At 36.5% G+C, this 17,636-nt stretch overlaps 1 protein-coding gene across 2 annotated transcripts in view; it reads left to right on the top strand.

Annotated features, from left to right (window-relative positions):
• The window catches only part of LOC106876202 (nucleoside diphosphate kinase 6), a 34,693-nt gene that overhangs the window by 8,613 nt on the left and 8,444 nt on the right, over positions 1-17,636 (top strand). The window contains exons 2-5 of one of the 2 annotated variants that reach the window (XM_052970469.1): positions 10,178-10,360; positions 12,387-12,489; positions 13,702-13,741; positions 16,790-16,873. In XM_052970469.1, the coding sequence (XP_052826429.1) occupies positions 12,402-12,489; positions 13,702-13,741; positions 16,790-16,873 (212 nt within the window). In that variant the 5' untranslated portion in view covers positions 10,178-10,360; positions 12,387-12,401. The remainder of the gene's footprint in view (positions 1-10,177; positions 10,361-12,386; positions 12,490-13,701; positions 13,742-16,789; positions 16,874-17,636) is intronic. The other variant, XM_014924659.2, reaches the window with a different exon arrangement.

Below are 17,636 nucleotides of genomic sequence, written 5' to 3'. Positions count from 1 at the left end.
ATATATATATATATATATATATATATATATATATATATATATACACACACATAACTGTGAATGCAGACTTGTACACATATAAGGCACATATTACATCAACCAGTCACTAAAACAGCTGTAAAGAACTAGGCTCTATGAGATTAGTGAGATTGACTTCAACTATGTCAAGTAGACAACTGCAGGGTAAATATGCAGATACAATGTTAATAGCTTAGCACTAGGCTGTAGGTAATGAAAAGAGGAGAGATGAATGAGTCGAGAGTATGTGATAGGAGGTAAGTTATGAGACATTTCGGCACAGTTGTTTTGCCTCCACCTGTTGATGTCATTGATTTAATACTGACTTATTTGATATCAGACATTTTAATGTTTTTCTTGTTCTCTCCCTCCTTCTCTTTCTCTCTGTTTGTGTGTGCCGGCATATTTCTCTTTATTTGTATGAGAGGGAAAGTGTTTTTGTCAAGCATGTTGAATTGTAATGTGTGTGTGTTTTTGCTTAAAAAGTTGCCTCTAAAGTAGGCTGAATGTACAGTCAGCCATACCAAACCATCATTGTCCAAACAGCTGCACTCAGTCATTTTACTCCAGTGGAGGTGGCATGAGACCAGCCTACTTTGAGGAGTAGAAGCCACCTTAGTTGTTGGGTAAAATCTCAAAGAAGTGACAATACATCTATGTGCTAGAGGTTAGAATATGCACCACCACAGGTGATCATGAGACAATTCTATTGGCTGTGGAAAGAATTTAATTAATTTCTCTTATTTTAATCATCACCATCACCATCATCATTTTAACATCCACTTTTCCATGCTTGTATGGGTTGGATGGAGTTTATTGGGACAATTTTTTTCTAGGGCTGGATGCTCTTCCTCTTGCCAAACAAGGTAATATTTTCCCATAGCCAGACATGCTCTCACAGGAATGTGGAACTGAATGACACTGCTTGTATTACAGTGACAACCATTTTACAACTATCACACAAGGTCAAGACAAGGTGACAAACATACGCACACACACATGCACAGTGATGGTGCCATGTAAAAATCATTAGTTCTGGTGCCACATAAAAGCTGCTCAGTACACTCTGTAAAATGGTTGGCATTAGGAAGGGCATCCAAACATAGAAAGTATGCCAAAACAGACAATGGAACCTGATATGGCTTCCGGCCTTGCCAGCTCCTGTCAAACTGTCCAACCCATGCCAGTGTGGATGTTAAGTGATGAAGAATGAAGAAAACAATGGGCTTCTTTCAATTTCTGTCTACCAAATCTACTCACAAGGTGCCACACAATGGGACTAAACTTGGAACCATGTGGTTGGTAAGCAAACTTCTTACCACACAACTATACCTGCACCATAATTATTTTCTGTTTTAACCTTTGGCCATTTGAAGATATTGAGTAATTTCTTTTATTTTAACAGAAATTTTGAGTTTAACCTTGTTGGATTGTAAGTGATTATGAAATGACATCTAGTGAGAAAACTTTCTGGCTCTTCATGGTTGATAGTTAAACAGTGGAATTGAGTATTAATTTTTCCACCTTAAAAAAAAAAAATTAGCTAAAATTTCACTGATCAGTGCCAAGCACTGGTGAGATTCAGCAATTCAGAATTTGGCTGCGACTAAATTTGTTTCTGTTAGCTAATCTCTAAGCACATCTAACCAAGAAAAAAATTGAATAATTTACTTCATGAAAAAAAAAAAAAGGTATAATAAAATATCTTTGTATTTTACATCATAAATATTTATTTGAATAATTTCCAAATTTATGAAGTAAAATATGATATTTCATTTATTTAGTTTTTATAAAGTAAATTATTTAATTTTTCCATGGTTAGAGATTAAATAACAGAAAATACGATTCTTCACAGCCAAATTCTGAACTGCTGAATCTCACCAGCAAGTTGTTTGCTTGGCACTGATCAACAGAATTTTGGATAATTTTTTCGTTTTCTTTTTTAGGTGTGAAAATGAATACTCACCTATACTATTTAACTAGCAACCATAAAGAAGTAAGAAACTTGCTTTGCACCATGTATTTCCAGGTTCAACCTCACTGTGTGGCACCTTGGGCAAGTGTTTTCTACTATAGCCCTCGGATGACCAATGCCCTGTGAGTGAATTTTACAGATGGAAACTATGTGAAAGCGTGTCATATATATGTGTGTGTGTGTGTGTGTACAGTATCTCACAGAAGCATGTACACCCCTAAAATATTTCAGTAAAATTGCCATTACTCTGATAACATTGAAGGAAATCAAATGAAATTTATACTGAATAAAATATATTATACACGCAAACATTATACAAATTTGGAACACAAAATAAACATTTTCAAAGTTATGAATATTAATTTTCAAACATTACAAAAATATGTACACCCTAAAGGAAATTTGCTACATTCAATATTTTATCCACTTTTTTTACTAAATTCAGATATTGCTGATAATTTCAATTCTAATAAATTATTTCTCCTGGCATTTTTGCACTGGTCATTGTTATTGCATCTGCAGGAATTCTCATTTGTATACCTTGGGGAAAATCTTCTTCATTGTGATTAAAATATTGTTCAACAAATAAAACATTTATACAATCGAATCTTGCTCTTCGTCTTGACTATTTACCTTCATGAAGAGTTACGGCAATCCTTTTTAAAATATAATAATAATAATAATAATAATAATGGCACTCTTCTTTTAATTTTGACTCTATGTCTTCAGGAGGAGTTACCTCAATCCTTTCTATATTAACCAAAATGAAGTAGATTGACAAATTTATTTTTTGAACCAATTGAAGACACGCGAGATGTCGAAATATTGTTCACAAGATAGCAAATGGCACTCTTCTTTTAATTTTAATAATAATAATAATAATAACAACAACAACATTGAAAATACCTTAGGAATGAGAACCCAAGTTTGAAATTTCCCCAAGACACCTGAAGAAGGCTGGAGGGTATATCAGCCGAAACGTTGTGTTAACAACAAACAAGATGAGGACAAATATCCGTCGAATGTAAATGATGTAAATAATGTAAAAAAAAAGTTTGCTAAAAGGAATACAAGTCAGAACAACTACCAAATTAAATTATCCATAAATATATAAACATATATATACATATGATATGATGATGATAAAGATGATGTATATATAAAGATATATATATGATAAGAGATAGACAGGCAATTATATGGCATTAAATCATTTATAAAGACGTTAGATAAGCATCATATATATATGTATGGATGGACAGACAGACAGATAGACTGCATTTGAAGGAGCTCTCTGCTAGTGCTACTGGGTTTTTCATTCTGTCGAGTGCACTTTTCTTTAGTGGCAAGTTCCTGTTTTTCTTCCCCTTGCTTCATCTCCTTTTGCAGTATTTGTCTCCAGCGTGGGTGATCATTTGTAACCAGCAGAGGACTCCTTCAAATGCAGTCCAGTCCTTGTATGCATGATAGCCACTCCCATATGAGCCTCTACAGCCACACTAGATGCTGTACCACCATCAGCAACTGACATAATTTCTTCAGGCTCAGATCCATGGCTTCTCAAGACCGAGATGCATATTCCTACTACTATTTATATCCAAAATGTTTTTTTTTTAATTTTTTACATTGGTTTTTAGACACCTTGTCAGAAGACACTTTCAAATTTTAACACAGGTGAAATTTCACCTGCAAGGGAGGTTTTGAAACATGTCCATAGCTGTCGCTTTACCTGCAAACAAATTTCAGATTTTCTCTTGAAATATGCAAATTAATTTCTATGAGTAGCATTAATAATTACTGTTAGTTTTCCTTTTCTTTTACATTTTTCAAATTTCAATAGATTGAGAATTTTTTCTCTCTTTTAGCAAAGCAAAATTGTAAGTTAGCCACTTAAAAGTTATCTCAGTCAGGGATATCATCGAACTACACAACCACAGTGACAACAATCACCACCATCACAAATCACCACCGCCATCATTGTTGTCTTCCTCTATTTGATTGACAAATAAAGATGGATTGATTCTTCAGTCTCATTTCTAGCTTAGAACAGGAAAACATGAACCCCCACTCCAATCTCTACACAATAGTTCTCTCTCTCTCTTTTCAACATGTAAACAAAAATATTGGGTGCCTTTGATCATGTACAGAAGTCCACTATTTTAGATGTAGTTGCATATAAGGGTTATATTAACAGCTCCTCGTGCATTTTTCTATCATTTAAGCCTAAGAAAAGTATACTATTATTTTAAAATCTCAAACTATGGAATGAAATATACATGATTAGCTCAGCTCCTCACAGTTCAAACTATTTATGCCAAAGTGTAGCTGAGGAGGTGTCCTCTTTAAAACTATTAACAGTTTGCAATTTAGTTGGGAACTGAATTAGTGGTGAAGCTTGGAAGCTGCTGCAATTGACGAAATGGTGGACTTAAGAATATATTTAACCACGTTAGTGGTTGAATGATAATGTATATATATATGTGTTAGTGTGAATCTGTTGTAAGAAAAAATAAGAACTTATTTAACTGCTTACAGTAATATGATACACAGATATGGCTAACAAGCCTGATTTGCAATTATTAGCCTCTGTTCAGTCTCATGGCATGACACCTTGAGCAAGTGTCCTCTACTGTAACCTTGTGTCAGTCAAAGTTTTGCAAGTGAAATTTGGTACAGGAATGTACAGAAGCCAGTCTGTTGAGTGTTTGTGTGCATACATGTGTGTGTGTGTGTGTATAATACACACTTCGTATCTGGATTCTTAAATCTAAAAGTTATACATTAAACATGAGAACTAAATGTTTTCAATTTTGTTTTGTTTCCAAGTGCCTGGTGATATGTGGATGGCATAAATTATTTTTTGTTCAGTCTAACTGACATGTAATGTAGAGCTTTAATCACTATGGAGATGTTACATTTTTCTATGATAGTGATTATACATTAAACATTCATTATATTTCATAAGCATGCCCACATCAGAGATCATATCACTCAAGCTTGTTTACTATTTACCAACACATCAAAATGTTTTGGAACTAAAATGTCAAACTGTAAAAAGAAACTGCAAAAGGACAAAAGTACTTAGTTTCTGTTTATATACTGCTGTGCATCTCAGTTTGTGTATACAAACCACTGCAAGAACATGTACTTCTTAAAATTTTATTTGTGTTTCAATAACTTATTATAATAGATACTAACACCTTATCTATCCATTTCACTGCCAACAATATATCTACCCCACCACCAGAAAAAAAAAACGTATTTGTAGTGGTGTATTGTATTACCCATGAAGAATCTGGTTGAGCCCCTCCCCTCCGGCTCACCTTGTACACAGCACACATCCACTCTACATTTATTCTGTTCTTGCATTTCTACAATTTCACTAGACCTACCTTTCATTGTACCAGCATTGATGGGTCATTTGCTTGATGTCTGTTTCCTATACATGAAAGGAAAAGAGTTTGTGCAACTGTTTGATGTCATGAAAGGTTTTTACCCATGGCTAGATGTTTCCACTTGATTACTACACACTATTAACATGATAGTGTTTGTCCTGCATTTCCAATTAGGGTTTTTTCATTGAATTGACAGTCATATTTACAGGGTTTTTCCCAGTAAGATGCCTTTTCATCATCATCATCATCATCGTTTAACGTCCGCTTTCCATGCTAGCATGGGTTGGACAATTTGACTGAGGACTGGTGAACCAGATGGCTACACCAGGCTCTAATCTGGCAGAGTTTCTACAGCTGGATGCCCTTCCTAATGCCAACCACTCCAAGAGTGTAGTGGGTGCTTTTACGTGCCACTGGCACAAAGGCCAGTCAGGTGGTACTGGCAACGGCCAAACTCAAAATGGTGTATTTTACGTGCCACCTGCATAGGAGCCAGTCCAGGGGCACTGGCAACAATCTCGCTTGAATGTCTTTACATGTGCCACCGGCACAAGTGCCAGGAAGGTGACGCTCACAAATCACATAACAGCATGGATTCAATATATCATATCAACTACATTAGAAAGATTGTCTAGCAGGAGTAAAGTACTCCTTTCACACTATGTTTGTTATTCAGAGTTGCTATTCTCCAAGTTAGTTTGCCTTCGCTGAGGCTTGTAGTGTCCACATCCCCCCATGCAGAATTTTCAGGCATTCTACTTTCCCTGAGTCAAGTTACCTTCATTAAGGCTCATTTCTCTCCATAATGCTGCCATGGGTGTAGTGGCATTAAGGAAAGAGACAGCTTGTTGTAAGCAGGTGGTTTATTTGGTGTGCAAGAATTCTAGAAGTGAAAAAGGGACTAGCTGACAGAAGACATTAGACACGGAAGAAGAGATTTGCTCTCCCAGACAAGTTGGCTTCCCTGTGTCTTATGGAGTTCTTGACTCCCTTGTGCAAATTTTTCAGAATTTCTGCTCTTATAGTCAATGGTTGTCTTCATTATGTCTCCTGTCTTTCCATAATGTTGCTAGGGATGCTAACAGACTGGTGGTAATGAAGGAAGCAAGAGGTTATGGTAAGCTTGTAGTTTTGTTTACAGTGTATGAGTTCTGAAAAATGAAAGGCAGTGTGGGTGAGCTGACATTATACTAGCAGGTTGCATCCTGGAAGAGATAAGAAGAATGGGAGCTCCTTACAGTTGACTGGTGGAAATTGTGGTAATTGAAGTAATGGGTTGGGGGCAGGTTGTTGGAAGGCATGAATTTCTAAAAGTGGAAGGGGAGAAGAACTTAACCAGTAGAATGGTGAGATGCAGTAACTGATGAAGTAATAACGGTGGCTGGCTGTATTGGGCATGATAGGGAGTGGGAGGAGAGAGCATGGTAACCTGCTGTTCTGACAATTTATAAAGGTTTGTTTACCAAACTGGATTTCATTCTAGAATGTTATTACTTCTAAAATAAATAAATATTAATGATATTTAGCTAATCTTAACTTATAAACACATATGTCCTACTACAAACACTACAAATATAATACATATGTAATATGTCTATCTGACATAAAAAGGCATGCAGTCTATTACCATCTTGTTTTTAAGAGTATCTTGTGGTATTCTTATTAGCATTTTTGCTTGAATTACTTCAAGGTAGAACGTTATAATTTAGATTAAGTTTAATCTGATTAGCATTTATTTTCAGAAAAGAATTTTTTTGTCTTTTTTCATATAACAATGAATTTTTTGAGTTTTTTTTGGGGGGGGAACAGATTGTTGTGAAAAGTTGTAGATTGATTAACTATGTTATTTCTTTCCACCCCCACTCCCCACAAAGTTAGATCAATATACACACTGGAAATAACATTAGTAATGCTCCCATAAGTAATGCAGTTTTTTCAATTGCATGAGCTAAAAGTCGGAGGGGAATGGGATAACTACTTGCATCAACTTGCTATAAAAGTATGTAGTAATTTTACCTTGTCTTTATTCTTAGTGCAAGTCTTGAAGAGTGCAGTTTGATTTTAACAGTTATTTTTTCAAAGCTATAATAGAAGTGACAAAGCATGTTCAGCATATTTTGCTTTATGAGTTCAATAAAGGCAACAATGCAATGGAAAGTGCAAGGAATATTAATGCAGTATATGGATATCAGACAATAAGCGTAAGGCAGCATCAATGGTGGTTCCAGAAATTCCGAGCCAGAAACTACAGCCTAGAAGATGAGCCTCGTCTTGGGAGATCTGTAGATCTTGATAAGGAAGTTCTGTATACCCTAGTGAAACAAGATCCCATCGTAACTGTTGAGGAAGTACTAGAGAATCTTGGATTTGGTCATTCAAACATTCATCAACACCTGTGTGCCATCGGAAAAGTCAGCAAATTGGGTCAATGGGTTCCTCATAAACTTTTTGAGTCTAATCATGTGCAGAGAGTGAATGTGTGCTCTTCTTTACTGTCACGTCTCACAAATGAACCTTTTTTTAACCGAATAGTGACTGGTAATGAGAAATGGGTTTTCTATAAAAATGTCAAGTGCCAAAGACAGTAGGTAGGGAAAGGAGAAACACTGGCACCCCAGGCTAAAAGAGATCTTCATTCACATAAGATGTTACCTGTTTGGTGGGGTATGAAAGGTTTATTCCACTTTGAACTTTTAAACCCAAACCAAATGATAACAAAGGAGATCTACTGTAAGCAGCTTGAGCAGCTTAAGTCAGTGCTAGAAGAAAAACAACCATCTTTGGTTTTAAGACAAAAGGTGTTCTTCCATCAGGATAATGCTCGACCACATCAAGTGAGGATGACAGTCCAAAGGCTGGAGCAGTTTGAATGGAAAACAATGCCCCACCCACCATATTCGTCGGATATTGCCCCATTTGATTATCATTTATTCTGCAGTCTTCAAAATCATTTGGTTAGAAAAAATATTAATTCTGTAGACGAGGTCAGAACAGTACTGGAGTAGTATTTTTTGTCACAGACAAGTGAATTTTGGAAGAGGAGCCTTGCAAGTCTATCTTAATTTTGAAAAGTAAAAAAAGTATAAAAAACCTGCATTATTTATAGGATGACCCAATATATATAAATGTAGGACAGTACTAGCTGTAATACTTTATCTGAGAGAAATTTCTCTTAAAAGATTTCTTGTTAAAAGCATGGAACTCATTGAGAATGACATCAGCAGGCTGTCAAACACTTGTGTTTCCACTTGATTTAGTCTCCTCAGTGACAAGTATTCTTGGTCATTCTGAGATAAGTTGGGGCTTTCATTCCAATACAGAAATCAACAAATGAAACATTTACTGATTAGTGAGGAAGCCAACCAGGATTGTGTTAAATCAATACATGGAATTAAAACAGCATTAGATTATAATAATGATGTGTGTAACCTGATATGTATACAAATGTAGAACAGGGCTAACTGTAATATTGTCTCAGAAAACTTCTTTTAAAAACACTAAGCTCTTTCAGAATGATGTCAGTAGATTGTCAAACACAAGTGTTTCAGCTTGGTTTGGCCTTTTCAGTAACAAACACCCCTGGGTCTTTTGAGCTAAGTTGGAGCTTAGAATTCAGCAAACAAGACATTTGCTAATTTGTGTGGATGTTGACTAGACTTGAGTTAATTTAATATACACCCTTGAAACAACATTAGATTAAAATTACTCTGATACAGCAGACCTATGATCAAAGAAATTTTCAGCTTTGACCATCATCATCATCATTTAACGTCCGCCTACCATGCTAGCAGGATATAGTTATATCTATGACTATTCAATATGATGGCTTTAGTAATGAGTATTAATGGTTATAGTTGTTGTCCACCCTCAGTCCAACAAAACCACAATCAAAGATGCAACTGTCTGTCAGTGTATACTATAGTGATGTATGAAGATATATAATAAAAGTAATACATAAACAATATAAAGCCAGTTTTACACAAATTGTATTCTCTCTCACTTTAAATAGAGAGTGGAATATTTAGAATCACCACAAAGTCCAGTCCTTGTTGCAGTGTGGTAGCTTGTGTGCTTCTGTGACCCTGAGAGCTATACCAGCAGGGTGTAAGCTCCTGATATGGTCTCCCAGGCCAGATAGGTCAATGGATAGAGACCAGACTAATATGAACCATCTCTTCCCAAAGGTAAAAATGAGTTTGTATGGGACCAACACCCCTACCTAGAAAAATAGAAGCATTGATGATAATTCAAAGCCAACAAGACCTGAGAGAGGAAGGCCTTCCTTCCAAAAAACATACATATCAATCCTACAAGAGGTGGGGGAAGAGATGCCCTAAAAATAGCTGGAGGAAGGATATTGAGACAGAGTTGAAAAAGTAGGGATCTCACTGGAAAAAAGCAGAAAAGATGGTCTAGACTTGAGAGTGGAGAAATATCATCCAAGACCTATACTCCATAGGGAGCAAACAGCTTAACTAAAGTAAGGAATATTTTAGAAATACACACCAATATTGACAGTTAAATATTTTTCATAATGAATTAAAAATAGAAACCCAACATAGTACTGTGTGTACTTGCAAGTCTCAATATGTGTGTATACACATGTATGAGAACATTTCTATTTTGATAAAACTATAAATTATTTTGTTGTGTCTGTATACATATCAGGTTACACACATAAAGAATCTTGCAAACCAAATCCAAAAACGAAATATTAATTATTTATATACATTACATATATACTTGCTTGTGTAATTAAAACTGAGCCCTACACTCTGGTCTTTAATAGGGCTGGTAAGGATAAATCATCATCACCATCATGATTTAATGTCCACTTTTCCATGCTTGTATGGGTCAGATGGATTTCTACAGTTGGATGCTCTTCTTGTCAACCTCACATGTTCCCAATAAGTTAATGTACCACCAGCTAAAATAAGAACAGAGGCAAAAGTCTTTCTGTTTATATTTGCAGGTAAGATGTTCTGAATCTAAGTTAACTTAGACAGCTAGCCCTGCAAAAATAATGAAATTTTATGTAGCTGTTTGACTAAAACCAGAGGAATTATTAAGATGTGAAGTGCTCCGTTTGACAAAGCAATTTGCTGACTCATGTGCCTAGAGATTAAATATGGTGTGAAAAGCAGAAGTTTCTGGTTAATAGACCTGCATCAGTAGGTGTTGGTGTGTCTTTTAGGTATTCAAATAGATGTTAATACTAATTGGTGCAGACAGTTGAGAATAGCAAATGATTGATTTGGTCCCTCTCTGTCAGCAGCATTGGTATAAGAGATGTACAAAAATCAAAAAAAATTCTGAAATCATCAAAGGTGTTCAGTTCAGAGAGGGATGAAGTGAAGCAGATGCCTTCATTGCAAGTCAAAAAACTACCTTTTAAACATGTCCAGCCACAAACAACTGTTAATAGTTAGAGGAATCTGAAAGGTAGTTGAGGTAATAAATGAATTATAGAGAAGTGTTTAAGATGTTCATTGAACCAAAGTAACTGGAAATCTTTGGTGTTAAAATCTGGAAAAGAGAGTAAATGATGCAGTTATTGGTTTCTACCTTTGTGTAGGCATAGTGTTCCAGAGCAAAGTTGGAATACAGAGTATATAGTCTTGAGAAAAAAGATCAGTAAGGCAGAAGATGTGAGATTAGTATTTTAAGAAAGAACGGCTATGTGGATTATGTATTAGTAGGCATTGCTGGGTAGGATCTAGGTTGAACTGTGGACAATTATGTTGAAGAGGTAAAATTGTCCTGCAGATTTATGTTTTCTTGCTTAGTTTTATTCAGATGGACCTGGATACTTAATTTTTCAATGCTTCAACTATTGGAAATCATCATCACCATTTCACACCTGCTTTCCATGCTAGCATGGGTTGGGCATTTTGACAGGATCCAATAAGACGGAAAATTATGTTAACTTGTAACTTGCTAAATTGAAGAGCCTCCTTGAATGAGAGGAAGAATAGGAGAAAGAGAGAGAGTAAATACTTTAAAAGCAAGGTATTGAGAGATTAAAGTATAATGAGGGGAGCAGAAATAGGTTATTCTTTGTGGAGGAGATTCAAGGCTACTTTGTATTTTACAGGGTGGATGGGGAAGCTGGAGTGAAGCTCAAAAGAAGTAAATATAGTGATGATGAGGTGTTAGAACATATTCTCATGTTCACATGTCCAAGAGATGTATAGAGGAGAGGATGCAGAAGTGTCAGGGAGGGCAGTGGGTGAAGTTAGAAGAGTGAAGAAGGAGTGAAGTGGGTATAGACATGGGGTGAAAGAGGTCAGATACATATGTTAGATGAATGTTGTAAACAGGGTTGGGAAAGAATTTTTAGATATGTTACAGCAATAAATAGACATTTTATCAAATGCACAATTTATCTCTCATCTGTTTAACCATAGGAAAGCAAAGCTAAGTAGCAGCTGTTTTAAACCTCCCAGGGTTGAGTGTGTCTGTGTGTGTATATATATATATATATATATATATATATATATATACATCTTATCGGCTTGAGTTCAATGTAATAGATATTCCCCATTGTAGTTAGTCTGGAATTGAAACTGCAAATAGTTGTTGTTTTGCTCTATGATATAACCAGGGGCATATATTCTGGGTGTGCTAGGTGTGTGAAAATGGCAAATTCATTATAAATATTAACCTCACTCATTAATTTAATCACAAATCTTAATGGAAAATTTTTGTTATACCCCTACTTAAAATTTGGTGGTAGTGCGCCCAGTACAACAACCACCATATGCCACTGGATATAACCCAGTGTTTGAAATAAGGCATGAAGTTTCATCCATGTTTCTTCCCTGTGATTATATTACTGGTATTTTATCACAATAGAAAAACTTGGTCTTTCATTCAGCTATGGTGATAAACTAACAACTAGAAATGAGAAATTTGGTCCCATGACTATCTAAAACTTTTTTGTAAATTCATATTGGTTGACAGATTATTTTTTTCTAAAATGAATGTTGAAATTGCAGGAAATTCGAAGAATTATGCTTGAGAATGAATTTTGGCTTGTCCGTACTAAAATGGTGAAATTAAGCAGAGAACAAGCTGAACAATTTTATAGTGTGCATCAAGGTCAGTAGTAAAGTATATTATTAATTTACTTTCATTCTATAATGAAAATTTACTTCTCAAGTTTTAAGTTAGTATTAAAAGAATTGTATGTGCATGGGTGCATGCGTGTGTGTGTGTTAAAATATTCCTTTCTGAAACTTCTGGGAGGCATCAAGTTAGATGCTGTCTTGATGTGTATGTATGTGAGTGTGTATGTGTGTGTGTGTATATATATATATATATATATATATATACTCTTTTACTCTTTTACTTGTTTCAGTCTTTTGACTGTGGCCATGCTGGAGCACCGCCTTTAGTCGAGCAAATCGACCCCAGGACTTATTCTTTAGAAGCCTAGTACTTATTCTATCGATCTTTTTTGCCGAACCGCTAACTTACGGGGACATAAACACACCAGCATCGGTTGTCAAGCGATGTTGGAGGGACAAACACATACACATACACACATACATATATATATATACATATATACGACGGGCTTCTTTCAGTTTCCGTCTACCAAATCCACTCACAAGGCTTTGGTCGGCCCGAGGCTATAGTAGAAGACACTTGCCCAAGATGCCACGCAGTGGGACTGAACCCTGGACCATGTGGTTGGTAAGCAAGCCACTTACCACACAGCCACTCCTACGCCTATATATATATTAAGAAGAAGGAGGTAATCAGAATTTTGGATAATCATTTATTAGTGCTTTCATCCCATTTGTTTCTGAGATATGATTTTTTACAGAAAATTTATGCCTTTTTATATAAATCTGGAAGAGAATGTTCTCAAAAGTATATATATGTAACGGTTGAGATACTTTTGATCAGTGTCAATGCATGAAACTCTCAGCCCTTGAGTACTCAATAACTTCTGCTGAGTATTAATAAAAGAATATACTTATACTCGTGTTTTGAGTGCCATTTTCCAGTTTACATCACCAAATCTATATATTCTAGGTATATAAAAGTATATTTACCTTATTTGATAGCATATAAGATGCACTTACTTTTTCTACAAAAAATGTCTGAAAAACTCCTATTTGTGAAGTTGGGCATATACTACATGTTTTAATGCATAGAAAGTTTTTTCCCTTGAATATGCACTGCTGAAATTGGGATGCATCTAAAATGCCTGTATATCTTTTATGCCATCAAATATGGTATATCATTTATTTATTTGAGAAGCTTTCCATTTCCATCCTATTTACTTTAGGTTTTTCATTTCAGAAAAATTCTTCTATAACCGATTGGTGACCTTCATGTGCAGGTGAGTAACACCAACTTTTGTTATACTACCATATTGTGTTTCAGTCAACTCTATAGTTGTTTATCACTGAATGGTTGCTTTTGGGGTTTTTTTTTTAAATCCCATATTTTTATAATTCAGTTATCCTTGTCTGATACAAAGGCACTAAAAAACCTTAATTTCTTTCTCACCACCAAACCACACCACTACCAAGCTATCACCATCTCTATACCTGTCAGGTCATCCAACCACGACCTTATTAAAACTCCCTATATTATATCTACATTCTGTGCAACAACTTTCTGGACCCTATGTTATTTCAAGTCAACTAACTGGTTAAGGCCCCACCAGTTCTATGTTAATTATCCCTTGCAGCACATGTTCTTCATTCCTGACCTGTCAGAAACAACTCGGTGGATGAGTGAAACAAACCTCTCAGGCATGTCCCTATATATCTTGCACACAACTAAAACTCAAACTGGACTTTTACCAGCACTGTAACTCTTGCATCATCATCATCATCCATACCACAAAGGTTGCCTCCATACATTGCACAATCTGCAAGCTCTCTCATCCCTTAAATTGCAGCTGATCTTTTCTGTCCCTTGCCAAAAGGATTGCTGTGAATTTTCCACATTCTTCTTTTATTTCACTTCTTCTCAACCATGATTCTATAAGCAGTACTTCACAGAGATAGTCTTTACATTCTATGCCCATTTAGATACTTTGCCACACTACACACACACTAACTATCCACTAAAACTATCTCTTTCAACTATACAAGGCCCGTGCCTGTGCCCGTGACATGTGTAAGGATTTTCGAGCGAGATCGTTGCCAGTGCCGCTGGACTGGCTCTTGTGCGGGTGGCACATAAAATACACCATTTTGAGCGTGGCCGTTGCCAGTACCGCCTGACTGGCCTTCGTGCGGGTGACACATAAAAGCACCCATTACACTCTCTGAGTGGTTGGCGTTAGGAAGGGCATCCAGCTGTAGAAACTCTGCCAAATCAGATTGGAGCCTGGTGTAGCCATCTGGTTCACCAGTCCTCAGTCAAATCGTCCAACCCATGCTAGCATGGAAAGCGGACGTTAAACGATGATGATGATGATGATGATGAAGGCACACATACATGCTGAATTGCAAAGTACCTCTGGTCACTTCCAACCAAGAAGGTGATAAACCCTCACAATCTCTATGCTATTATCCTGGGATAATAAGCATATCACTTTCTTGATTATATCCTGATTTTTAGAAACACTACAATTGACCTAATCTCCAAAACCGCACTTCTTCTGGCTCTTCCAACGTCTCAAAAGTTATAGAGACAGCCATTAGCAACAAGCTTCTCTATCACCTTCAATCTCTCATCCTCTTTAGTATCTAACAATAAGGTTTTTATAAAACCAGATCTACTGATGGCCTTTGTTACAGCAATTTTATTTTGTCCTTTCCCATTTAACCCTTAGGTAGAAAGGTTAACTGTATGAAAGGCAATCTTCCTGTTGCTAGCAATTTCACATACTTACTCCTATAGTGTACAAATGTTTGAAGTTTGCAAAAACTTGCCTTTCCATTACTTTAGGAAAAATGATTATAAAGTAAATACTGCAAAATCGTTAAGAAGTTTGTATTGCAACCACATGGTTCTAGGTTCAATCCCACTGAACAGTACCTTGGTAAAAATATCTTCTACCATAGCTTTGGGTTGGACAATACCTTATAGTTCTTTAGTTTGCTTTAGCCATCATTGTTAAAACCATGCTGGAGTAAACAGAAACTGTGTAGAGACCTGTTGTATATATTCATTAATGTGTTTTAGTATTACAGTTAGTCATGCTGGAGCATCATCTTTATGTATGTATGTGCACATTTTTCACTAATATATATTGGTGAAAGCTGTCAACATTAGTGAGAAAACCAGTATACTTGTGCTTTCAAACTGAAGTACACTGTTGTATTGTCACCATGCTGGTAACATGTAAAATGCACCCAGTACACTGTGCCTAGCGCAGCTCTCTGGCTTACCATCACCAATCAAACCACCTAACCCATGCCAGCATGGAAAATGGACATTAAATGATGATGATGATGACAACGCTAACAACATCAATCCCTAACTGTTCTACCCAAAAATACACAGGAAATTCCACGTCACTCTCATTGTTGTAAATGCAGTGGACCAATGATTGACCCATTGAAGACCTGAAACAATCGACACTGTTATTCACGAAGTCTGACATGAAATAAATAGAAAATAAATATAAGCATACAGGCACAGGGATAGCTATGTGGTAAGGAGTTTGCTTCCCACCACATGGTTCTGAGTCCAGTGGGACTGAACCCAGAACCATGTGGTTGGTAAGCAAGTTTCTTACCACACAGCTACTCCTAAGTATCAAGCTTAAAAAAAAAGAACATAGACTGGGATTGATTTGTTTGACTAAAATTCCTTAAGGCAGTGCCCCAGCATGGCCACAATCAAATGACCGAAACAAGTAAAAGCTAAAAGATACAGCAGGAAATATATAACTTATAAATATTTGTGGGAAAGAGTATTTAACAAAATCTAAATACCATGTTTCAAATCCTGATAAGGTCAATTTTACCTTTCATCCTTTTGATGTCGATATAATAAAGTACCATTCAAGTACCGGGTCACTTTAATCAACTAGCCCCCTCCCCTCAAATTTCTTGTATTATGCCTTTGTTTAAAACAATTATTACTTCCAAGGGTATTTGATAGCGGAATCTGTAAAGTTACTGATAAAATATCTTACATTGTCATCGTCGTTATCATCATCATTGTTATCATCTTCATCACCACCACCACTACCATCATCATTGGCATCATCATCATTGGCATCATCATCATTGGCATCATCATCATTGGCATCATCATCATTGGCATCATCATCAACCACAGCAGCAGTGCCTATGTTCTTTTTCCAGTCATGAATCTAAAAAATTTTCTTACAATTATTACTTCATGTATACCTGTAAATTTTGATTTTGGTTATAGTATTCCATCTTAAAGAATAAACATTTTCTTCTTTCTTTTCCTTCAGTGGCCCAATTGGTGTTCATGTTCTTGCTCGTGATGATGCAATTAATACCTGGAGGAAACTCCTTGGTCCCACCAAGGTACTCAGGTATGTTCTATATCCTGTTACTTAGCAAAATATACTCCTGAATTTCTTATCGTATATCATCATCATCATCATTTAACGTTCGCTTTCCATGCTGGCATGGGTTGGATAATTTGACTGGGGACTGGCGAACCAGATGGCTGCACCAAGCTCCAATCTGATCTGGCAGAGTTTCTAAAGCTGGATGCCCTTCCTAACGCCAACCACTCCGAGAGTGTAGTGGGTGCTTTTACGTGCCACCGGTACGAGGGCCAGTCAGGCGGTACTGGGAACGGCCACGCTCAAATGGTGTTTTTTATGTGCCACCTGTACAGGAGCCAGTCCAGCGGCACCCTAATATTTATCTAGATGCATTGGAACACTTCATACAAGCACACCGAAACTTGAGCTCACTCAAAGTAGTTGATAGCTTTTGTTACCTAGAGGCATCAAGCTGTTAGATCAGGTTATGAAAGTTACGGAGAGGGTCATAGCCCAACTAATTAGGGAGCGAATCAATTTAGATGAGATGCAGTTTGGGTTCGTGCCAGGTAAAAGCACCACTGATGCCATATTTCTAGTGAGACAGCTGCAGGAGAAATATCTAGCCAAGGATAAACCTCTGTACCTGGCCTTCGTTGACATGGAGAAAGCCTTTGACAGGGTCCCCTGATCCCTTATCTGGTGGTCAATGAGGAAACTTGGGATAGAAGAATGGTTAGTGAGAGCTGTGCGAGCCATGTACAGAGATGCTGTCAGTAAGGTGAGGGTTGGAAATGAGTACAGT

Source organism: Octopus bimaculoides, chromosome 9 (assembly GCF_001194135.2).
Source record: "Octopus bimaculoides isolate UCB-OBI-ISO-001 chromosome 9, ASM119413v2, whole genome shotgun sequence".
Lineage (NCBI taxonomy): Eukaryota > Metazoa > Mollusca > Cephalopoda > Octopoda > Octopodidae > Octopus > Octopus bimaculoides.
The sequence above is the reverse complement of the archived record's forward strand: the minus strand, read 5'-3'. Positions and strand labels throughout refer to the sequence as shown.